At 44.5% G+C, this 24,885-nt stretch overlaps 1 protein-coding gene and 1 pseudogene across 4 annotated transcripts; both read right to left on the reverse strand.

Moving 5' to 3' along the window:
* Positions 1-2,730: 2,730 nt before the first annotated feature.
* Positions 2,731-24,844, reverse strand: LOC115130575 (protocadherin alpha-C2-like). 4 transcript variants are annotated; one of them, XM_029661853.2, is made up of 3 exons: positions 22,268-24,844; positions 5,362-5,397; positions 2,731-3,904 (listed from the first exon to the last, which is right to left on the reverse strand). In XM_029661853.2, the coding sequence occupies exons 1-2, from the start codon at positions 24,677-24,679 to the stop codon at positions 5,386-5,388; spliced, it is 2,424 nt and encodes an 807-aa protein (XP_029517713.2). In that variant the 5' UTR covers positions 24,680-24,844; the 3' UTR covers positions 2,731-3,904; positions 5,362-5,385. The 4 variants fall into 4 exon arrangements, with proteins under 4 accessions (XP_029517713.2, XP_029517712.1, XP_029517711.2 ...); XM_029661852.2 differs by lacking the exon at positions 22,268-24,844 and adding an exon at positions 19,391-22,074; XM_029661851.2 differs by lacking the exon at positions 22,268-24,844 and adding an exon at positions 12,871-15,586.
* On the reverse strand, positions 16,371-18,956 carry LOC115130576 (protocadherin alpha-C2-like; annotated as a pseudogene).
* Positions 24,845-24,885: the final 41 nt, after the last annotated feature.

Consider the following 24,885-nt stretch of genomic DNA (forward strand, 5'->3'; position numbering starts at 1 on the left):
CTTTATTTAACTAGGCAAGTCAGTTAAGAACAAATTCTTATTTTCAATGACAGCCTAGGAACAGTGGGTTAACTGCCAGTTCAGGGGCAGAACAATAGATTTGTACCTTGTCAGCTCGGGGATATGAACTTGCAAGCTTTCGGTTACTAGTCCAATGCTCTAACCACTAGGCTACCCTGCCGCCCCACATTACCGTAGTAGTATTCGCTACACTATTTGTGTGGTTGCACATTAACATTCGCCCTACACAGCACCAACGCAAGCAGCATCAGGACCCCTCTGGCCATCTTGGAAAGGAGTCAAGGACAGGGTCACATACTATATGGTCATGACCTGTCTCTCTCACTCTAAATCTACCCTGCCACTAAGTGGTGAATAGCAGAATAAAAGTCAATGAAATAAATAGCAAGCTAGCTAACCACTCGTTTTGCTATTAGCAGAAATAGGCCCAGCCTTCTCAGAGCATGGCAAACATCACCATGCATGCGTTGTTGACAGTAAGGGGATTCAATTATCTGGCCCGGGTCACCCGGATGGGAGGAATTTGCGATTGCATTTGCGATTGCATTTGTTTTGGAACCGGGCTGCCTCATGGGCGTGAGCCAGGTTCACCGTTCAAAGCCCACGGCAGAGCCTAGGCTAGGTTAAGCAAGTGGAATGAGGAGTAGGATTCTGTGTTTTCATATGGGAAAGAGATGTAAGAATGCTGTTCATTGACCCCAGCTCAGCGTTCAACACCATAGTGCCCACAAAGCTCATCCCTAAGCTAAGGACCCTGGAACTAAACACCTCCCTCTGCAACTGGATCCTGGACTTCCTGGCGGGCAGCCCCCAGGTGGTAAGGGTAGGCAACAACACAACTGCCACGCTGATCCTCAACACTGGGGCCCTTCAAAGGTGCATGCTTAGTCCCCTCTTGTACTCCCTGTTCACCCATGACTGCGTGGTCAAGCATGACTCCAACACCATCATTAAGTTTACTGATGACACAACAGTAGTAGGCCTGATCACCAACAACGATGAGACAGCCTATAGGGAGGAGGTCAGAGATCTGGCAGTGAGGTGCCAGGACAACAACCTCTCCCTTAACTTGAGCAAGACAAAGGAGCTGATCGTGGACTACAGGAAAAGGAGAGCCGAAAAGGCCCCCATTAACATCGGCTGTAGTGGAGCGGGTAGAGAGTTTCAAGTTCGTTGGTGTCCACATCACCAACAAACTATCATGGTCCAAACACACCAAGACAGTCATGAAGAGGGCACGATGGCACCTTTTCCCCCTCAGGAGACCGAAAAGATTTGGCACGGGTCCCCAGATCCTCAAAAATGTATTCAGCTGCACCATCGAGAGCATCCTGACCGGTTGCATCACCGCATGGTGTGGCAACTGCTCGGCATCCGACCGTAAGGCGCTACAGAGGTTAGTGCGTATGGCCCAGTACATCACAGGGGCCAAGCTTCCTGCCACCCAGGACCTCTATACTAGACGGTGTCAGAGGAAGGCCCAAAAAAGACTCCAGTCACCCAAGTCATGCCTTTGATTTTACACTGCTGCTACTCACGGTTTATTATCTATGCATAGTCACTTTACCACTACCTACATGTACAAATTACCTCGACTAACCTGTACCCCCGCACATTGACTCGGTACCAGCACCCCCTGTAATATGGCCTCTGTATTTTTATTTTATTGTGTAACTTTTTATTTTATTTTTAACTTTTGTTTATTTAGTAAATAATTTCTTATCCAACAATGCAGTTCAAGTAATAGAGTTAAGGGCTTGTAAAGTCAGTATTTCACAGTCATACCTGTTGTGTTCGGCACATGTCACAAATAACATTTGATTTGATGTATTTTTCTGGACAATTCATGCACGATTCTACCTTGTTGACAACATGGCTGAGTGGTTTGCATTACTGTTTGATTTGAGAAGGGCGCTACTCCCTCATCGCTTCTGCCCGTTCACGTCACGGGCCATAGACTGGTGCTCGCGACTCGCGGTTAATAGAACTCCCTCATATTATCTGCGCTGAGTTTAGCTAATTTTTCGATTCAAAACTACATTGAATTGGTCACTGTTGGCCTAATTGAACGTCGTTCTTGCTTACCTTTGCAGTAAAAACGTGTTGTTCCCCTCATATGGCCGAACTTACAGTTCAATTAATTATTAAGTTAATATCCAGCTGATATCGTTCCCATTTCAACTTATTGCGTGCAACCATTCCTAATGAGGATTACAGAAGTTCTACAGTTACAATACCAGTGAGATTTGCATGACGTTACACACCTTCAATATCCACCTATGACTGTATGATACCCACCTATCACCTACCATCAATACGCCAAGAATGAACCAAGGAGATTCATAGTCTATCACTTCAAATGACTCAGTTTCCGATGATCCGATGACCGATTGACGTTCCTGCTTCTGTCTTCTGTCCCCCCTTCTGTTGATTGCAGCAGCTGTAGCTACAGAAGCTACATTAGCTAGCGTGTCAACCAATGAGCTGCCGTGGAGCCTGAACTGGTCAGCCGCCCTAGTCTTAGCCTACTGTAGACGTTGCCCCTAAACAACAGCTCTAGGATCGTCAGATACCCTACTAACCTTGTTGAACCATTAGAGCGCTGAAAGTGATCTGACCTTGTATCAGTGGTTAGGGGCATCTTTGATGTGCTAAGGATGAGTGGGCCCACCTCGGGAAAGGTCAAATAACCACTAATTCACAGAGAAAAAGAGGTAATTCATCATGAATGTAATGGTACCCATATATAACAAATCACCATCGGATACAGTACAATACATATAAAAGAATGACTACACATTGCACCATCGATAGATAATATAGGCTACACAAAGCACTAATTATAGACTTGCCTTGATCATAACTTAAAGCAGAGATAATAGTAGTAGTTACTGTAGTACTGTAAATATTGGCATTTCATTTTGTTTAGCAGTCACATTTTGTACATAGTTTGAAAAATAAGAAATGAAATGGAACGTAAAAGTGTGTTTTTTCTTCTCTCTCAAAGTTGCCGGGATGTCACGTGCCTCACACTTAAATCAGTAGACTTGTAACAACCTAAGCATCGAGACATTTCTTAATGAACCCCTATTTCCTTGTTTGATAAATTGGATGACAAAAGTATTCTAAAGAGTGTCTCACTCACATGTAGCACAAGGTCTTTGTACACTACAGAAAACGACTAAATGACCTACCTCTACATCACACAACACTAATTCCCTTTCGTCCTATACTGTTATTAATCCTCTGTAGCTACTTAAGCCATCTGACATATTTCTTTACACGTTTTTTGTTTGCTTGATTATACATCTCCACACCTTTGCGCTGCCAGAACAAGAAGAAACACTGAAGTGGAAAGCCTAACATCTTTTTCTGAGATGGGTTACTATCTTTGAAGACAACTCCACATCCCCATGTCCGTCTCTGTTAGTTCATAGTGGCTGTTTGGAACTCCTTTTGTATGTCCAGTGGTACCTCTACTTGTTCATTCTGTGTCTCTAGTGTCTTTTCTCTTGAAATACGAAGGGCCCACAGTGATGGGCCAGAGCCATGCAAGAATCATGCGTGTTGAATGGACGCTGAAAGACTTGTGAAGTTGATTGGGGCTAGCGTGTGCTTAAAAATAGATTGGGGCATGGCTAGGGGACGGGGGATGGGGGAAGGGGTCACTATAGTGTCCTTTAGGTCCTTGGGGTACAGTTATTGTGGGGCCAAGGGGGTGCAGTTGGAGTGTCACTGAGGGGCTGGGCGTTTAGGGGAGGGGGCTGAGTAGGGTAAGGATGGAGTTCCTTTCTTCAGTGGACGGGGATTCCTCCTGATGTCACTTCAGCGGACCAATGGGGATGGAGCCTTACGAGGAACTGCTGCCAGTGGTGGTCGACCCCTGCAAATGAGAGGAGAGAATTAGACAAAAGTGGGAGTCATCTGGGACATTCACAGCCTTATGATTGGCCAAACTCTGACATGTCTCATGCAGCCGAGGTCTGTCAGTCAGACAGGGCATCAGGCAGAACGACAGAGTGGGACTTGTAGTGGTGGTGGGGGGGTGGGAGGGTGGGTGGGTGGGAGGGAGGGGTGTGACTATTAATGAATACCATGCTCCAAGATTATATGAGGGAGAGAGAGTGGTTGCTAAGTAACTGGGCGATTAGTTTCCTTTCCCGTCCCTCTGCACGAAGAATTAGGTCATACGTCACATCCCAGTAAACAGGAATTCACAAGGGTCAAACGTGTTGTGAACTCATCAACAGTCAGTCAAACAATCAAACAATCAACCAATCACACCAAAAACACCACAGTCCAATCCACCAAACAAACAGTCTGAGATGCAGTAGAGGATGTGCCTGATCTGCTTTAGTGATGGGACTGAAGGAGATGAACACAAATTAATATCCCATGCAGAGGACTGTGTCAAAGCTTATTAGCTGTATAGTTCTGTTCATGTAAAAACACATATGTATGACAGCCTGGTTAGAGAGCTTCTGTGGTGGTTTCAGGGAGGGCCTGGCATGATACTGTAAGATGCATCAGTCAAGGGAGTCCATAGTTGTGGCTGAGTGTAAGCAGGACATGTTTAAGTTTTTCATTCTTTTTGGGCTGTCATTCTGCGGCCCCAGGACCAGGTGCTGGGCTTAGGGCTCAGTGACTGGCTGCAGTCAGGTGTGACAGACAGGTGTGTGCCCGAAAAAACAAAAGGCGATTGCAGTAGAGAGGACATGCCTTAATCGATCCCCCTCTTTTTAATCTGGATTACAACTAAAGCCAGAGCTTCTGTCAAATAGATCCCAGATTATTACTATCTGCAGCGTTATGATTATTACTCCGTCTCTGTCTGATGTCTACTGAGGTCAATCAATGCCATTTGTTTTTTTCCCTGACAGGAAAGCGCCAAAAAGTCACTGTTCTGGCAGAGGAGAAAGACCCAATGTACTGTATAGTTAGGAAACTAGGTCGGTATGACCTAGACATCACCATCATAACAGTAGCATTTCTAGAGCTTGAGACAGGCTCAATAGGCCTTGAGGGTGAGAGTCTAATATGGGCAGCAGTGGTTTGTTTTGGGATGAGGCTCAGTTAAACAGGACAAAAGGTCGGTGCAGGCCAGACTCAATTAAGCCATGAGGAACAGGGCAGGAGGGACGGGGTATTGGTATCAACTTGGCCAAGTGACGTTTTTGTCATCAAAACCACAGCTCCTCCTCCAAGAGGAAGAAAACAACGACAGGAGAACAGGATTTCCACTGAAAACAACAAAAGAATGACACACAAAAAAAAACACATCATTTCTGTAAGGTCATTCAAAAAGGGGTTCCGGGGCGGGTGAGTGAGACTCCTGCGTACCTCCAGCTGCAGAGTGGACTTCCCTCACTTAGGGTACTTAAGAACAGGGAGAAAAGAAAGAAGCGTTTCAATGGTCAAGACATTGCAGAACAGAAGAAGAGGAACTCTTTCTGTATGCATGGTTATGGCCTATGGCTACAATCTCCCATTTTTGTCGTTTTAATCATTGCATTTCTACGAAAGAGATTATCTTATACGTCTGAGAAACAGTCTGAACTTTGAATAGTATAGCCCAAAACAGAAGATGCTTAAGATAAAACAGACAGCACAGCTTAGCAGGAAGAATTGCATGACAGTCTGAAAAGGGTAACATGAGTTAGTTAGGAAAATGACCGTTTTCAGCAATCCGTATGCACACAAACACCATTCACCCTCACACACAAGACCGCACACAAACACCATTCACCCTCACACACAAGACCGCACACAAACACCATTCACCCACACACACAAGACCGCACACAAACACCATTCACCCTCACACACAAGACCGCACACAATCACTTATTCTGTCAAACTTACCTTTCAACGAGAACTAGCCTTGATCAAGGAAAACATTTGTTATACAGGGGCCTTCGGAAAGTATTCAGGCCCCTTGACTTTTTCCACATGTTGTTACGTTTACAGCCTAATTCTAAAGTGAATGCTCTAAGGTAACAAAATGTGGGAAAAGTCAAGAGGTCTGAATACTTTCTGAAAACACTGTCCATTGTAATGAGTGTGCAAATGTATAATAGCAGGAGAGCAGCTCTTGCAGAACACCTGGAAAGGCCATATGGCCACTGGTATAGAGCGAGAGGTGCTTAGCAAAACTAGCAACACTACAACCCTGGCCCATCTCTTACTGCAGATCTCCTCCCTGCACTCCTTCTCTTACTGAGTGGTGTAAGAGGAGGAGAGATAACCTCTGCAGCATAGAGGGGGAGTGGCTGCACTGAAAAGCTGTACACCAAGCTAGGCCTTCAGCTTGACTGGGCTCACTATGGGAGAGAGAAGGGTTTATTCGAATGCATTTACAGCTGCAGTTGACTATATTTGACGAAGGAAGTCAATAAGCATATCAAACATGAAATAAGAACCTATGATGTCAATGATGAGCGGATGCCTCTAGACTAATAATAGACTCCTCTAATGTTCCACTAATGTGAAAACATATCTGGTCTGTTTTGAAAGCTTGAGGGGTTTCTGTCTCCTCATATTCTAGTAGAACATACATAAATAAAATTGCTTCTGGCACTGTCTAATCTTCATCACTGTGTAATCTTCATCACTGTGTAATCTTCATCACTGTGTTACCTCGAAAAAGGATGCAGTATACCGCTAAATGGCTGCAGTATGCAGGCACAGTCAGTGCAGTGGAATACAGGCCACATGCCACACAGCAACACACCACTCAACCTGTCAGACCAAATTAGAAGGCTTTTTTGTTCTCCACAGCAGGTGCTGCAGCTGTTTACTGAGATGCTAGAGGGAAGTGATATGAATGAATGAGAGGTGAACGGTTTCTAGAGAGAAAGGAACTAGGCCTGTCATACGGATTACCCTGCAACGCCAGAAGGTGACCTGTTTTTAGACTGGTGATGAGGTGGAAAGTGGAAATGTTACACCTGCTCCCTCTCTGCACCTGACACTTTCTATATACTGTGTATCTGGGTAAACAGTATTCAATATGTTTATGTGAATAGTTTCTGAGATTTAACTGTGTGACCTTCTTAATTTTAGGTAGTTTATGTGATGCTGAAAAGAAAACAAATTGTTACACTTTTCTGTTCAGTAATTTGCCAGGTTGCTGATATCAGACAATATCACATGAAATCATCATGGCTTCTTCTCAGAAATAAACGTTTCACCAAAGTGTTATATCTATGTTATTTATGAGGCCATCTTGGCTTTTCATGATGCCATCTTGGTTATTCACGGTGCCATCTTGGCTTTTCATGATGCCATCTTGGTTATTCACGGTGCCATCTTGGCTTTTCACGATGCCATCTTGGTTATTCACGGTGCCATCTTGGCTTTTCATGATGCCATCTTGGTTATTCACGGTGCCATCTTGGCTTTTCATGATGCCATCTTGGTTATTCACGGTGCCATCTTGGCTTTTCATGATGCCATCTTGGTTATTCACGGTGCCATCTTGGTTATTCACGATGCCATCTTGGCTTTTCACGGTGCCATCTTGGCTTTTCATGATGCCATCTTGGTTATTCACGGTGCCATCTTGGCTTTTCATGATGCCATCTTGGTTATTCACGGTGCTATCTTGGCTTTTCATGATGCCATCTTGGTTATTCACGGTGCCATCTTGGTTATTCACGGTGCCATCTTGGCTTTTCATGATGCCATCTTGGTTATTCACGGTGCCATCTTGGTTATTCACGATGCCATCTTGGTTATTCACGATGCCATCTTGGCTTTTCATGATGCCATCTTGGTTATTCACGGTGCCATCTTGGCCATTATTCACGATGCCATTCACGGTGCTATCTTGGCTTTTCATGATGCCATCTTGGTTATTCATCGGTGCCATCTTGGTTATTCACGATGCCATCTTGGCTTTTCATGATGCCATCTTGGTTATTCATCGATTCACGATGCCATCTTGGTTATTCACGATGCCATCTTGGCTTTTCATGATGCCATCTTGGTTATTCACGGTGCCATCTTGGTTATTCACGGTGCCATCTTGGCTTTTCATGATGCCATCTTGGTTATTCACGGTGCCATCTTGGCTTTTCATGATGCCATCTTGGTTATTCACGGTGCCATCTTGGTTTTACCTGCAGTTGCCTGTTGTTATGGCACAGTAATATGGTTTTAATGTACACTTGGTGATGCACGCTCATCGGATATGTTACGGTAACTTCCAGACAGCTTCTCTGAGTCGATGTTGCTTCGCTTGTTCTGGAATTGGAACACCGCTTAAAGTATTATATTTTGAATGGCCATGCCAGTGAGTGAATTGAAATAGAGGAGTTAAGCAAGGCACGCTTCAAAATAGGTCTAGCTTTGTTGGAATAGCATTGACATCATTTGGCTACAAAATATTGCATTGTTAACAAGCCACTTGTTGGTTCAGCCGTTCTGCTTGCGATGTCTACAAGGTGGCCCGCGTTGATAACTATTAGAATTGTGTTAGACAATAAGGTATCATGTTTCACGCGATGAGAACCATCCCACAGGGAGCTTCCCGCAAAATATATGGGCTATGCTCTCTGAAACCACACCACATTGTTTCACTGTATCTCTTTGGGAACTATGATTAGATTATCACGGTCTGAATTGGCCTGGTTTCCCAAATTACTACTCCGTAATAGAGGTTACGAAAATGCCTTCATGAGGATGGCCAACCAAGCTGTCATTTGAATGTACCAGCACACAAAACATTTCTGGGTAACAATTAAGTACCTTACTGTGATTGTTTTAAGTTAAAATGGTCAAAAAAAGAAACAAGAATTGCTTCTAAGCAAAGAGCAATTTCTCAAGCAAGAATTTTGCAATGACGGTCTGGGAGTGGTCTGAGTGGGGAACAGAAAACAGACAAAGAGCTGTTATTGGCAGAGAGGTTTGGAACTCTCATTCTTATTGGTCTATTAACTACAGTTATTTACCGCCTGGTGATTTCACCAGGCAGGACTAAAATCCATCCCACCAAAACAGGCTAAAACTTCAGGCGGTCTTTTCTAACAGCTCTTACACTACATTTCCACAATATACACACTATCTACCAAGAGTGTTTTCATCTATATTTTTCGTAGCTGTCTATTTACCACCAGAAACCGATGCTGGCACTAAGACCGCACTCAACGAGCTGTAAAAGGCCATAAGCAAACAAGAAAATGCTCATCCAAAAGCGGCGCTCCTAGTGGCCGGGGACTTTAATGCAGTAAAACTTAAATCTGTTTACCTCATGTCACATGTCCAACCAGAGGGGGAGAAAAAAACTCTAAACACTTTTACTCTACATACAGAGATGTGTACAAAGCTCTGCCTCACCCTCCATTTAGCAAATCTGACGTTAATTATATCCTCCTGATTCCTGCTTACAAGCAAAAACTAAAGCAGGAAGTACCAGTGACTCGCTCAATACGGAAGTGGTCAAATGACGCGGATGCTAAGCTATAGGACTGTTTTGCTAGCACAGGCAGGAATATGTTCCGGGATTCATCCTATGGCATTGAGGTGTATACCACATCAATCACCAGCATCATCCATAGATGCATCGATGATGTCGTCCCCACAGTGACTGTACGTACATATCCCAACCAGAAGCCATGGATTACAGGCAACATCCGGAATGAGCTAAAGGCTAGAGCTGCTGCTTTCAAGAAGCAGGACACTAATCCGGACGCTTATAAAAAAAATCACGCTATGCAGGACTAAGATTGAATCCTACTACAAAGGCACTGACGCTTGTCGGATGTGGCAGGGCTTGCAAACTATTACAGATTACAAAGGGAAACTCAGCCGCAAACTTCTGAGAGACACGACCCTACCAGACAAGCTAAATGCCTTCTATGCTCACTTCGAGGCAAGCAACACTGAAGCATGCATGAAAGCACCAGCTGTTCTGGGCGACTGTGTGATCATCCTCTCCATAGCCGATGTGAGTAAGACCTTTAAACAGGTCAACATTCATAAGGCCGCTGGGCCAGACGGATTACCAGGACGTGTACTCAGAGCATGCGCTGACCAACTGGCAAGTGTCTTCACTGACATTTTCAACCTCTCCCTGACCGAGTCTGTAATACCTACATGTTTCAAACAGACCACCATAGTCCCTGTGCCCAAGAACACCAAGGTAACCTGCCTAAATGACTACCGCCCCATAGCACTGGCAATTGTAGCCATGAAGTGCTTTGAAAGGCTGGTCATGGCTCACATCAACACCATCATCCCGGAAACCCTAGACCCACTCCAATTCACATACCGCGCCAACAGATCCGCAGATGACGCAATCTCAATTTCACTCCACACTGCCCTTTCCCACCTGGACCAAAGGAGCACCTATGTGAGAATGCTGTTCATCGACTACAGTTCAGCATTCAACACATAGTGCCCACAAAGCTCATCACTAAGCTAAGAACCTTGGGACTAAACACCTCCCTCTGCAACTGGATCCTAGACTTCCTGATGCGCCGCCCCAGGTGGTAAGGGTAGGAAACAACACATCTGCCACGCTGATCCTCAACACAGGTACCCCTCAAGGGTGCGTGCTTAGTCCCCTCCTGTACTCCCAAGCATGACTCCAACACCATCATTAAGTTTGCAGACGACAAGACAGTGGTAGGCTTGATCAGTGACAACGATGAGACAGTCTATAGGAAGGAGGTCAGACACCTGGCAGTGTGGTTCCAGGACAACAACCTCTCCCTCAATGTGAGCAAGGCCAAGGAGCTGATCGTGGACAACAGGAAAAGGAGGTCCGAGCACACCCCCATTGACATCGACAGGGCTGTAGTGAAGCAGGTCGAGAGCTTCAAGTTCCTTGTTGTTCACATCAACAACAAACTAACATGATCCAAATACACCAAGACAGTCGTGAAGAGGGCACGACAATACCTATTCCCCCTCAGGAGACTGAAAAGATTTGGCATGGGTCCCCAGATCCTCAAAGTTATAAAGCTGCACCTGGTATGGCAACTGCTCGGCATCTGACCTTAAGGCGCTACAGAGGGTAGTTAGTATGGCCCAGTACATCACTGGGGCCAAGCTTCCTGCCATCCAGAACCTCTATACTAGACGGTGTCAGAGGAAGGCCCAAAAAATGTGAAAAAAGACTCCAGCCACCAAAGTCATAATCTGTTCTCTCTGCTACCGCACGGCAAGCAGTACCAGAGCGCCAAGTCACTTTACCCCTACCTACATGTACACATTACCTCAATTACCTCAACTAACCTGTAACCCCGCACATTGACTCGGTACTGATACCCTCTGTATATAGCCTCATTATCGTTATTTAATTGTGTTACTTTTTTAAACTTTAGTTTATTCAGTAGATATTTTCTTAACTCTTATTTTCTTAAAACTGCATTGTTGGTTAAGGGCTCGTAAGTATTAATTTAACGGTTGTATTCGGCACATGACAAATGACATTTGAGATGATTTTCACATTTTAACAGTACTATTCCAAACTCGTAGTGTGGAAATGTGTATAAAATGCTGGAAATCATGTTTTGGACTGCACTGGGCCTTTAAAGGAGAGCATGTCACTTTGGACCATTGAGATACACTCTTCGTTTTTCTTACAGTTCAAACAGGAAAGACAGATCACTCCTGGGAGAAAACATGACACTCAACCAATCAGGAACAAGTGCAGTATGTTGCCTGCGAGAGAAGCTCCTGACAATATCAGCAGACGCTAAGCTCATCCTTCATAGTGATCCCATTGACCGAGATGACCTCAGCTGTCTCAACCTTTACACTGTGGTACTCTGAGTCAAGGGGCAAGCCATCCACTGAGTTTAACATATGAAAGAGGGATACCTAGTCAGTTGTACAACTGAATGCCTTCAACTGAAATGTGTCTTCGGCATTTAACCCAACCCCTCTGAATCAGAGAGGTGTGGGGGTATTGCCTTAATCGACATCAACGTCTTCAGGAGCCCGGGGAACAGTGGGTTAACTGCCTTTAACCCACACAGGGGCCTCCCGGGTGGCGCAGTGGTTAAGGGCGCTGTACTGCAGTGCCAGCTGTGCCATCAGAGTCCCTGGGTTGGCGCTCAGGCTCTGTCGTAACCGGCCGCGACCGGGAGGTCCGTGGGGTGACGCACAATTGGCCTAGCGTCGTCCGGGTTAGGGAGGGCTTGGTCGGTAGGGATGTCCTTGTCTCATCGCGCACCAGCGACTCCTGTGGCGGGTCGGGCGCAGTGCGCGCTAACCAAGGTTGCCAGGTGCACGGTGTATCCTCCGACACATTCGTGCGGCTGGCTTCCGGGTTGGATGCGCGCTGTGTTAAGAAGCAGTGCGGCTGGTTGGGTTGTGTATCGGAGGACGCATGACTTTCAACCTTCGTCTCTCCCGAGCCCGTACGGGAGTTGTAGCGATGAGACAAGACAGTAGCTACTACAACAATTGGATACCACGAAATTGGGGAGAAAAAGGGGTCAAATTAAAAAAATTCAACAACAAAAAATTAAAACCACACAGGTACTTAGACCGCTGCTCGAGATGTGAATCAAGACCCTCTCTCCTAGTGATCCCATTGAACCAAATGACCTCAAGTGTCTTGAACTGGCATTGTGATGCTCTTAGTCAAGGGGCAAGCTACTGACTGTATTTGAGGAGATGTTTAAGGTGAGCAAAGGCTGGTGTGCTATTTTCATCTGTTTGGGTCACAATTAAGCCTATGCATACCTCTGAAGAACACAACGTATAGAGACACATATAAATAGGACGATAACCCACAAAGATATTGAGACAGCTGCTCGAGGTCGTCCTCTGATTGTTGCTGGTTGATTTGATGTAAGCGTTTGTTTTCCTGGAAGCGGAGGTGTAGGTCATTCTTACCTGCAGAGTAGAGGCCGCTGAGTCGCTGGTCTCTGTCAGGCCAGTGCTCCTTGGTAGACTGGACACGATGTATCTGGAACCTGCCTTTGGCACAGGCTGTCTGACTACCAGCTTTCCTTTCCTTGTCTCCGCTAGAAACAGACTGTACCAGTAGGCATCGTTGGAGACCAGGGTGGAATCTGCAATGGTTGAGTTTCTCTCGCTGATCACGCTGTTCCTACTTGGAGGGGCCGCTTTGCTGGGCATTGGTTTCTGACACTTCAGCACACAAGTGACCAATATGGTGATCAATAACAGGAAGGACACTGAGCCCAGGCCGATCACCAAATACAGGTTTAAATCAGAAAATATGTCATATTCTAGAGGCACTTCAGTCATGTCAGAGTAGGCTTTAACGGCAGTCTCCACTGTTGAGAGCTTTATGGTAACTGTAGCAGAGAGAGCAGGGTCCCCGTTGTCCTTGGCGATGACAACCAGCCGTTGATGACGCGGATCTCTGTAACTGAACATTCTCATAGTACGTATCTCTCCGTTGTATTGGTCCAGACTGAACAAGGTGGCGTCAGTAACCTGTAGAAACTGGTATGTAATCCGAGAGTTCTGGACAGAGTCCGTGTCTATGGCTATCACCTTGGAGACCAGGGATCCTTTATCGGTGGATCTGGGGATCTTCTCCTCCACCACGGAGCCGTGCGCGCGCCACGGAGATACTATAACCGGGGTGTTGTCGTTCTGGTCCACAATAATGATGTGGACAGTCACGTTACTGCTGAGCGGAGGAACACCAGAGTCTCTGGCCTCAATGTGGAAAAGGAACTCCTTCTCTATCTCATAGTCAAACGTCTTTAGTGCGTAAAGATTACCGTTCTCCGGATTGATGGAGAACAGCATGGACATGGAGGTGTTCACTATCTCCTTCTCTATGATGAAATAAACTAGATACTGGTTTTCATGGAGGTCTGGATCAAACGCAGTGAGGGAACTTAGCAAGGCCCCAGGTGCGTTATTCTCCATAACGGGAATAGTGTAGAACGACTGGGGGAACTGTGGAACGTTGTCGTTAACATCTAGTAGTTCTAAAGTCATTGTTTCGTTGTCAGACAGCGTAGGTGAACCCCTGTCTGTTACCGTAAAAGTTATTTCATATTCAGGAACCTTCTCACGGTCCAGAGGTTGTGAAACTACTAATTCGTAATATTTATCAGAAGACTCTCTTAGTGCAAAAGGCAATGTATCAGCAATATGAATATCAACTTTCCCATTGTCACCTGAATCTTTATCGCTGACACTAACCACTGCTATCACACTGTCTACTGGAATATCCTCCTTGACAGGGCTTTGAAACGATTTAATTGATATCTCAGGGTGATTGTCATTCATATCTGTGACCAAAATAGTTAATTTACTCTGCCCTGTCAAGGAATTAGGCCCCTTATCAGTTGCTATGACTTCCATGTCATAAATCCTGAAATCTTCATAATTAATCATTTCTTTGACTCTGATTTCACCATTTTTGGTATTCAAACTAAACGTTTGTTGGGTTTTATCTGATGTATAAAGACTATATGAATATACTATTTCCGAATTGGTTCCCTCATCTAAGTCTGTTGCATTCAATTTAACCACAAGGCTCCCAATTGGAGAGTTTTCCATCACATTAATGTTGTAGCTTTCTTTATCAAATTGAGGGGCGTTGTCATTCGTGTCTATAACGCGAACAATGATGTTGGCTGTACCGGAGCGCGTGGGGACTCCACCATCGACAGCGGTGAGTATTAGATTATGAACCGCCTGTTCCTCTCGGTTTAAAACCTTTTTAAGAATCAAATCAGCAAACTTTGACCCATCTCTTCCGGTCTGAATCTCTATACTGAAATGCTCACTCTCGCTTAAGTGATACGTATTGATAGAGTTTGCACCAAAATCTGGGTCTACTGCATTGGTTAGCGAGAATCGTTCTCCTGCAGCGGTGGATTCAGATATATCCAGGTGCATGGTGTCCCGGCGAAATTGGGGAGAGTTGTCATTTATGTCCATTATTTCAACTTCAATATTAAATAGTCTAATTGGGTTTTCGATGGTAACATCCATTTTGAGGAAACAAGAGGATGTCTTAACGTTGCATAAGTATTCTCTGTCAATCTTCTCCGCTATTAGTAGCTCCCCTGTGTCTTTGTTTATCTCCAGATACCTCTTATTGGCGATAACATCCAACCGTATTTTTCGTTGAGCCATGATTTTAGCATCCAACCCCAAATCAGCAGCTAAATTCGCAACAACGGAGCCTTCCTCGATCTCTTCGGGAATGGAATAGTGAGTAACCGCAGATGCCGTGTTCAAGACGGCAGAGAGAAGAAGAAAGACCGCGACATACCTTCTCCGGGGCTCTCCACTAATATGCACCTCCATTGTTGGGATGTGCCTCATACTGCACTGGTGGCGAATTTGTGTCAAGAAAATTAGATATGTAACCTTTTGAAGATATAGACAAAAACGACCTTCTCAAAAGCAGATAAATGTCAGCACCCGCGAGCCGTCCATACAGAATACGCATTGCCTTTATCGCTATGGTGAACTGTCATGGCTACCATTCCATCACAGAAGAATGCGTTTCATTGGCGAGCAGCGACCCTGTGCGCATTTTAGCAGCCCTTGCAACGTTGGATTTAATACATGTTTATTGCACACTTTTTGGTGATATTATTTATGCGATCAAAAAATACGACACACAACAATATTGCTAGAATGTGAGGTAAAGAATACATTATGAACATTGCTTTATTTAGGCATATTATTGGGTAATTGTGATTCCTTCTGGTAACAATTACCAGCCGTTGTGGACAGAAATATTAGTTATCTGTTCGAGGTGAATTGATTAGTCAATGGTAAACGAATGGGGTGTGAAAGTATAACGGTTGTTGTTATTGTGAACACTTTCAAATGATGGTAGAACTTCAGCCAACGTGTTTATCAATTTTACGCATGGCAACTGCGTACTGTAGCGAACCCACACGTAAAGTTGTTGCACATTACGTTAAACCAGTAGAGTCCGAGTAGAGCAGGACCGCGGGACGAATTTGTCCAGTGGTTTTATTTGGCCCCCAAAGTGTTCTGAGCATAAGACTGTAACAACACCAGGAAATCAGCTCGAAGAGATTTTAATTTTAAGAAATCTGTTACCAAGACTTCCCAAGCGTAATAGAGAGAAACGTGATGGTATACAAATGTAGGTAAAGTTTGAAATTATTGTTTTAGTCAAACATTTTATCTGTTTGGGCTTCTTCTAGTCAATTTGCAGTCTACAAATGATCTGCTATTATGTTCCGTTCCCACGACCATGCGCTCAATAACAAAATTGGTCCATGACTGAATCTAGTTGACGATCCCTGGGGTAGAGGCTCAAAGCAGAGACTCGGAGTAGAGAATACTGGACACGATGTATCTGGAGCCCGACTTTCGAACAGGCTGTCTGACAAACAGCTTTCCTTTCCTGGTCTCCGCTAGAAACAGACTGTACCAGTGGGCATCGTATTTCTTACCTGCAGAGTAGAGGCCGCTGAGTCGCTGGTCTCTGTCAGGCCAGTGCTCCTTGGTAGACTGGACACGATGTATCTGGAACCCGCCTTTGGCACAGGCTGTCTGACTACCAGCTTTCCTTTCCTTGTCTCCGCTAGAAACAGACTGTACCAGTAGGCATCGTTGGAGACCAGGGTGGAATCCGCGATGGTTGAGTTCCTGTCACTGATCACGCTGTTCCTACTGGGAGGGGCCGCTTTGCTGGGCATTGGTTTCTGACACTTCAGCACACAGGTGACCAATATGGTGATCAATAACAGAAAGGACACGGAGCCCAGGCCGATCACCAAATACAGGTTTATATCTGAAAATATGTCATATTCTAGCGGCACTTCAGTCATGTCAGAGTAGGCTTTAACGGCAGTCTCCACTGTTGAGAGCTTTATGGTAACTGTAGCAGAGAGAGCAGGATCCCCGTTGTCCTTGGCGATGACAACCAGCCGTTGATGACGCGGATCTCTGTAACTGAACATTCTCATAGTACGTATCTCTCCGTTGTATTGGTCCAGACTGAATAAGGTGGCGTCAGTAACCTGTAGAAACTGGTATGTAATCCGAGAGTTCTGGACGAGTCCGTGTCTATGGCTATCACCTTGGAGACCAGGGATCCTTTATCGGTGGATCTGGGGATCTTCTCCTCCACCACGGAGCCGTGCGCGCGCCACGGTGACACTATGACCGGGGTGTTGTCGTTCTGGTCCACAATAATGATGTGGACAGTCACGTTACTGCTGAGCGGAGGAACACCAGAGTCTCTGGCCTCAATGTGGAAAAGGAACTCCTTCTCTATCTCATAGTCAAACGTCTTTAGTGCGTAAAGATTACCGTTCTCCGGATTGATGGAGAACAGCATGGACATGGAGGTGTTCACTATCTCCTTCTCTATGATGAAATAAACTAGATACTGGTTTTCATGGAGGTCTGGATCAAACGCAGTGAGGGAACTTAGCAAGGCCCCAGGTGCATTATTCTCTATAACGGGTATAGTGTAGAACGACTGGGGGAACTGTGGAACGTTGTCGTTTACGTCTAGTAGCTCTAAAGTCATAGTTTCGTTGTCAGATAGCGGAGGGGATCCCCTGTCTGTTACCGTAAAAGTGATTTCATATTCAGGGACCTTCTCACGATCCAGAGGTTGTGAAACTACTAATTCGTAATAGTTATCAGAAGACTCTCTTAGTGCAAATGGCAATTGATCAGCAATATGGAGGTCAACTATACCATTTTCACCTGAATCTTTATCGCTGACACTAACAATTGCTATCACAGTGTCTATGGCTACATTTTCCTTTATAGGACTTTGAAACGATTTTATGGACATTTCTGGGTGATTGTCATTCATATCTGTAACTAAAATAGTTAATTTACACTGACTTGACAAGGAATTGGGTCCCTTGTCCATTGCTATGACTTCCATATCATAAATCCTGAAATCTTCATAATTAATCATTTCTTTGACTCTGATTTCACCACTATTAGAATTCAAACTGAAAATTGCTTGCGTTTTCTCTGATGTATAAAGGCTATATGAGTATATTATTTCCGAATTGGTTCCCTCATCTAAGTCAGTTGCATTCAATTCAATCACAAGGTTTCCAATTGGGGCGTTTTCCATCACATTGATGGTGAAGCTTTCTTTATCAAATTGAGGGGCGTTGTCATTCGTATCTAGAACGCGAACAATGATGTTGGCTGTGCCTGTGCGCGCGGGGACTCCGCCATCTACAGCGGTGAGTATTAGGTTATGGACCGCCTGCTCCTCTCGGTCTAAAGCATTTTTTAGAACCAAATCAGCAAACTTTGACCCGTCTCTCCCAGTTTGAATCTCTATACTAAAATGCTCTTCATCACTTAAGTGATACGACTTTACAGAGTTTGTACCGAAATCTGGGTCAACTGCATTGTTTAACGAGAATCGTTCACCTGCCGGGGTGGATTCTGATATATCCAGGTGCATGGTGTCCCTGCGAAAATGGGGCACGTTGTCATTTATGTCCATTATTTCCACTTCAATATTAAACATTCGTATTGGTTCTTCAATCGAAACATCCATTTTGAGGAAACAAGATGGATTTTTGCTGTTGCATAGGTATTCTCTGTCAATCTTCTCCGCGATGAATAGCTCTCCCGTCTCTTTGTTTATCTCCAGATACCTCTTATTGGCGATAACATCCAACCGTACTTTACGCTTAACTAAGGTTTTCGCATCAAGACCCAAATCAGCAGCCAAATTAGCAACAATAGAGCCTTCCTCCATTTCTTCCGGTATAGAATAGTGAGTAACCGCACATGCTGTGTTCATGGCGGTAGAGAAAATAAGAAATACCGAGACGTACCTTCTCCAGTGCTGTGCACTGATGTGCGTCTCCATTGTTGTATTGCTTATCTCTGTGCGTAATGCACCACAACGAAAATATGAAGTTGTGCTGAATTTACGTCAAGAAAACGAGACGACCTTGTAACGTTTTGAAGATGGACAAAAATGATATCGAAGGAATCGAAATTCAGGACCGGAAAATGTCCACACACAATAGGCACTGCGTCTATCACTATGACGAACTGTCATGGCGACGATTACATCACAGAATAGTGCGTTTTATTGGTGAACAGTGACACTTTGCGCATTTTGCCAGCCTATGCAGCTCTGAAATTGCAAACGTTTAGGTTGTATTATTAGTGCGTTTAAACTTGAAGTATTCTGTGAGAGCAGTTGCAACGGGACAACAGTGACTTTTCAACTTGTGAATTGAATGATTTGGTTGCATATAAGTACATTGAATGTGGAGCTGGAACTGTTGATTGCACAAAAAATTGCAATCAACACGTGGTCGAACTTGAGTCAACCTATTCATCAATTTTACGCACGATAATTGTGCACTGAAGAAAACAACTCTATCAAATGTATTGCTATGTATATTAAAGAATGTGTGTAGGTCATTCTTACCTGCAGTGTAGAGGCTGCCGAGTCACTGGTCTCTGTCAGGCCAGTGCTCCTTGGTAGACTGGAAACGATGTATCTGGAACCTGCCTTTGGCACAGGCTGTCTGACTACCAGCTTTCCTTTCCTCGTCTCCGCTAGAAACAGACTGTACCAGTAGGCATCGTTGGAGACCAGGGTGGAATCCGCGATGGTCGAGTTCCTCTCGCTGATCACGCTGTTCCTACTGGGAGGAGCCGCATTGCTGGGCTTTGGTTTCTGACACTTCAGCACACAGGTGACCAATATTGTGATCAATAACAGGAAGGACACTGAGCCCAGGCCGATCACCAAATACAGGTTTAAATCTGAAAATATGTCATATTCTAGAGGCACTTCAGTCATGTCAGAGTAGGCTTTAACGGCAGTCTCCACTGTTGAGAGCTTTATGGTAACTGTAGCAGAGAGAGCAGGATCCCCGTTGTCCTTGGCGATGACAATCAGCCGTTGATGACGCGGATCTCTGTAACTGAACATTCTCATAGTACGTATCTCTCCGTTGTATTGGTCCAGACTGAACAAGGTGGCGTCAGTAACCTGTAGAAACTGGTATGTAATCCGAGAGTTCTGGACGGAGTCCGTGTCTATGGCTATCACCTTGGAGACCAGGGATCCTTTATCGGTGGATCTGGGGATCTTCTCCTCCACCACGGAGCCGTGCGCGCGCCACGGAGACACTATGACCGGGGTGTTGTCGTTCTGGTCCACAATAATGATGTGGACAGTCACGTTACTGCTGAGCGGAGGAACACCAGAGTCTCTGGCCTCAATGTGGAAAAGGAACTCCTTCTCTATCTCATAGTCAAACGTCTTTAGTGCGTAAAGATTACCGTTCTCCGGATTGATGGAGAACAGCATGGACATGGAGGTGTTCACTATCTCCTTCTCTATGATGAAATAAACTAGATACTGGTTTTCATGGAGGTCTGGATCAAACGCAGTGAGGGAACTTAGCAAGGCCCCAGGTGCGTTATTCTCCATAACGGGTATAGTGTAGACCGACTGGGGGAACTGTGGAACGTTGTCGTTTACGTCTAGTAGTTCTAAAGTCATAGTTTCGTTGTCAGATAGTGGAGGGGAACCCCTGTCTGTTACGGTAAAAGTTATGTCATATTCAGGGACCTTCTCACGATCCAGAGGTTGTGAAACTACCAGCTCATAATAGTTATCAGAAGACTCTCGAAGCGCAAAAGGTAATTGATCCGCAATGTGAATATTGACGATTCCATTTTCACCTGAATCTTTATCACTGACACTAACAACTGCTATCACAGTGTCTATGGCTACATTTTCCTTTATAGGACTTTGAAACGATTTTATAGACATTTCTGGATGATTGTCATTCATATCTGTAACTAAAATTGTTAATTTACACTGACTTGACAAGGAATTCGCTCCTTTATCTGTTGCTATGACTTCCATGTCATAAATCCTGAAATCTTCATAATTTATCATTTCTTTTACCGTTATTTCTCCATTGTTAGCGTTTAAACTGAAAGTGCCTTGCGTTTTCTCCGATGTATACAAACTATATGAATATGTTATTTCCGAATTGGTGCCCTCATCTAAGTCTGTTGCATTCAATTGAACAACAAGACTTCCAATTGGAGAGTTTTCCATTATATCGATTTTGTACGTGTCTGTATTAAACTTAGGGGCGTTGTCATTTGTATCCAGAACCCGAACAATGATGTTGGCTGTTCCGGAGCGCGCGGGGACTCCGCCATCTACAGCGGTGAGTATTAGATTATGAACCGCCTGCTGCTCTCGGTCTAAAGCCTTTTTCAGTATCAAATCAGCAAATTTTGCTCCATCTCTACCAGTCTGTATTTCGATATTGAAATGTTCACTCTCGCTTAGGTGGTAGGTTTTAACAGTGTTGCTACCAACGTCCGGGTCCACTGCATTGTTCAGAGAGAATCGCTCACCCACGGGAGTAGACTCTGAAATATCCAAATCCATTGTGTCCCGTCGAAAATGTGGCGCGTTGTCGTTTATATCCATGATTTCTAATTCTATATTGAACATCCTTATTGGATTTTCAATTGTTGCATCCATTTTAAGAAAACATGATGTTGCTGTCTTAGTTGGACAAAGAGATTCCCTGTCCAACCTTTCCACGATATACAGCTCGCCAGTCTCTTTGTTAACGTCCAGATATTTTGTGTTGGCAATAACATCCAAGCGCATCTTGCGTTTACTGAGACTGTTCATGTTCAGCCCCAAATCAGAGGCCAGATTAGCAATAACGGAGCCTTCCTCCATTTCCTCGGGAACAGAATAGTGAGTAACCGCATACATCGTGTTCAAGGTGGCAGAGAAAAGAAGAAAGACCGAGACGTACCTTTTACAGGGCTGAACGATGCGATGTTCAGCCATCGTTTGACTGTTTTCCGCAATGCAACAAAATGGGACCTTTTTGAATATGAGAAGACGAGACGACGACAATTCCAGCGTTGTAATGCAATGCAATTTAAATGACCATTTGTCAAAGACGGATTCAGGACCAGGGAGCTGTTCACATGAAATTGCCTTACTGTCTTGCTAGCGACGAACTGTCATGGCGACTGTTACATCACAGAATAGTGGGTTTTATTGGTGAGCAGCGACGCTTTGCGCATTTTACCAGACCACCTTACAATTGGAAATATGTTCACCTTTCTGGTGAGACTAACTGCTGGATTAAGGAAATACATATGTCCAAATATGTTTTTTATTTTTAAATACAACTTTTATTAATTATCTGTATATATTTGTGCCCTGGTTTTACGCACGGGACTACAGCAACTGTATATATAGCATAGCATTGAAGTATGTTATAATAAATTAAGAGTATACTCTTACTTGCAAAGTAGAGGCCGCTGAGTCGCTGGTCTCTGTCAATCCCGTGCTCCTTGGTAGACTGGACACGATGTATCTGGAACCTGCCTTTGGCACAGGCTGTCTGACTACCAGCTTTCCTTTCCTCGTCTCCGCTAGAAACAGACTGTACCAGTAGGCATCGTTGGAGACCAGGGTGGAATCCGCGATGGTCGAATTCCTCTCGCTGATCACGCTGTTCCTACTGGGAGGGGCCGCTTTACTTGGCATTGGTTTCTGACACTTCAGCACACAGGTGACCAATATGGTGATCAATAACAAAAAGGACACTGAGCCCAGGCCGATCACCAAATACAGGTTTAAATCTGAAAATATGTCATATTCTAGAGGCACTTCCGTCATGTCAGCGTAGGCTTTAACGGCAGTCTCCACTGTTGAGAGCTTTATGGTAACTGTAGCAGAGAGAGCAGGATCCCCGTTGTCCTTGGCGATGACAACCAGCCGTTGATGACGCGGATCTCTGTAACTGAACATTCTCATAGTACGTATCTCTCCGTTGTATTGGTCCAGACTGAATAAGGTGGCGTCAGTAACCTGTAGAAACTGGTATGTAATTCGAGAGTTCTGGACCGAGTCCGTGTCTATGGCTATCACCTTGGAGACCAGGGATCCTTTATCGGTGGATCTGGGGATCTTCTCCTCCACCACGGAGCCGTGCGCGCGCCACGGAGACACTATGACCGGGGTGTTGTCGTTCTGGTCCACAATAATGATGTGGACAGTCACGTTACTGCTGAGCGGAGGAACACCAGAGTCTCTGGCCTCAATGTGGAAAAGGAACTCCTTCTCTATCTCATAGTCAAACGTCTTTAGTGCGTAAAGATTACCGTTCTCCGGATTGATGGAGAACAGCATGGACATGGAGGTGTTCACTATCTCCTTCTCTATGATGAAATAAACTAGATACTGGTTTTCATGGAGGTCTGGATCAAACGCAGTGAGGGAACTTAGCAAGGCCCCAGGTGCGTTATTCTCCATAACGGGAATAGTGTAGAACGACTGGGGGAACTGTGGAACGTTGTCGTTAACGTCTAGTAGTTCTAAAGTGATAGTTTCATTGTCAGATAGCGGAGGGGAACCCCTGTCTGTTACCGTAAAAGTGATTTCATATTCAGGGACCTTCTCACGATCCAGAGGCTCTGAAACTACCAACTCATAATAGTTATCAGAAGACTCTCTTAGAGCAAATGGCAATTGATCCGCAATGTGAATATCGACTTTTCCATTGTCACCTGAATCTTTATCGCTGACACTGACTACTGCTATCACCGTGTCTACTGCTATAACCTCCTTGACTGGACTTTGAAATGATTTGATGGAGATTTCAGGATGATTATCATTCATATCTGTGACTAGAATAGTTAACTTACACTGTCCTGATAAGGAATTGGTCCCCTTGTCGGTTGCTATGACTTCCATATCATAGATTCTAAAATCTTCATAATTAATCATTTCTTTTACTCTGATTTCTCCGTTAGTTGGGTTCAAACTGAATGTTCCTTGAGCCTTTTCTGATGTATACAAACTAAATGAATAGATGATGTCCGAATTAGTACCATCATCTATATCAGTTGCGTTCAATTTAACTACAAGACTTCCAAATGGGTAGTTCTCCATTATGTTTATATTGTAATTATCCTTTTCAAATTGAGGGGCGTTGTCATTCGTGTCCAGCACGCGAACAATGATGTTGGCTGTTCCGGAGCGCGCGGGGACTCCGCCATCTACAGCGGTGAGTATTAGATTATGAACCGCCTGCTCCTCTCGGTCTAAAGTCTTTTTCAAAATTAGATCAGCAAACTTTGACCCGTCTCTCCCAGTCTGAACTTCAATATTAAAATGCTCACTTTCACTGAGATAGTACGTTTTAACTGAGTTTGTACCGACATCAGAATCCACTGCATTATTTAAGGAAAATCTTTCCCCAGTTGGCGTGGATTCAGATATGTCCAGATGTATGGAATCTCGTCGAAAGTTCGGTGCATTGTCATTGATATCCATTATTTCCAATTCGATGTTGAATATTCGTATTGGGTTTTCGATTGTTGCATCCAATTTCAGAAAACAAGTCGTGGCTGTTTTAGAAGCGCAGAGATATTCTCGATCTATCTTCTCAACGATGTACAGTTCGCCCGTTTCTTTGTTCACATCCAAGTATTTCTTATTGGCAATGATGTCTAACCGCATCTTCCGTCTACTCAGTGTTTTCACGTCCAGTCCCAAATCAGCGGCTAGATTAGCAACAACAGAGCCTTCCTCCATTTCTTCGGGAATGGAATAATGGGTAACGGCAGACAACGTGTTCATAGTGGCAGAGAATAAAAAAAAAAACGAAACGTACCTTTTCCAGGGCTGAAGGACACAATGTGCCTCCATTGTTTGCTTGTTTTGATCCGTGAGTGAATCACTATAGAAAACGATACCTTTTGATGGTGGTAATGAGAAGCCAAACGTGTCGACCGTTGTACCGAGATGTATTTTAGATCATCCTTTTCACAGCGAAGGAATCAGGACCAAGGAGACGTCCACAAATTGCATTGCTTTCTTCACCGTAACGAACTGTCATTGCGACTGTTACATCA

Source organism: Oncorhynchus nerka, linkage group LG6 (genome assembly GCF_034236695.1).
Source record: "Oncorhynchus nerka isolate Pitt River linkage group LG6, Oner_Uvic_2.0, whole genome shotgun sequence".
NCBI classification, from domain to species: domain Eukaryota; kingdom Metazoa; phylum Chordata; class Actinopteri; order Salmoniformes; family Salmonidae; genus Oncorhynchus; species Oncorhynchus nerka.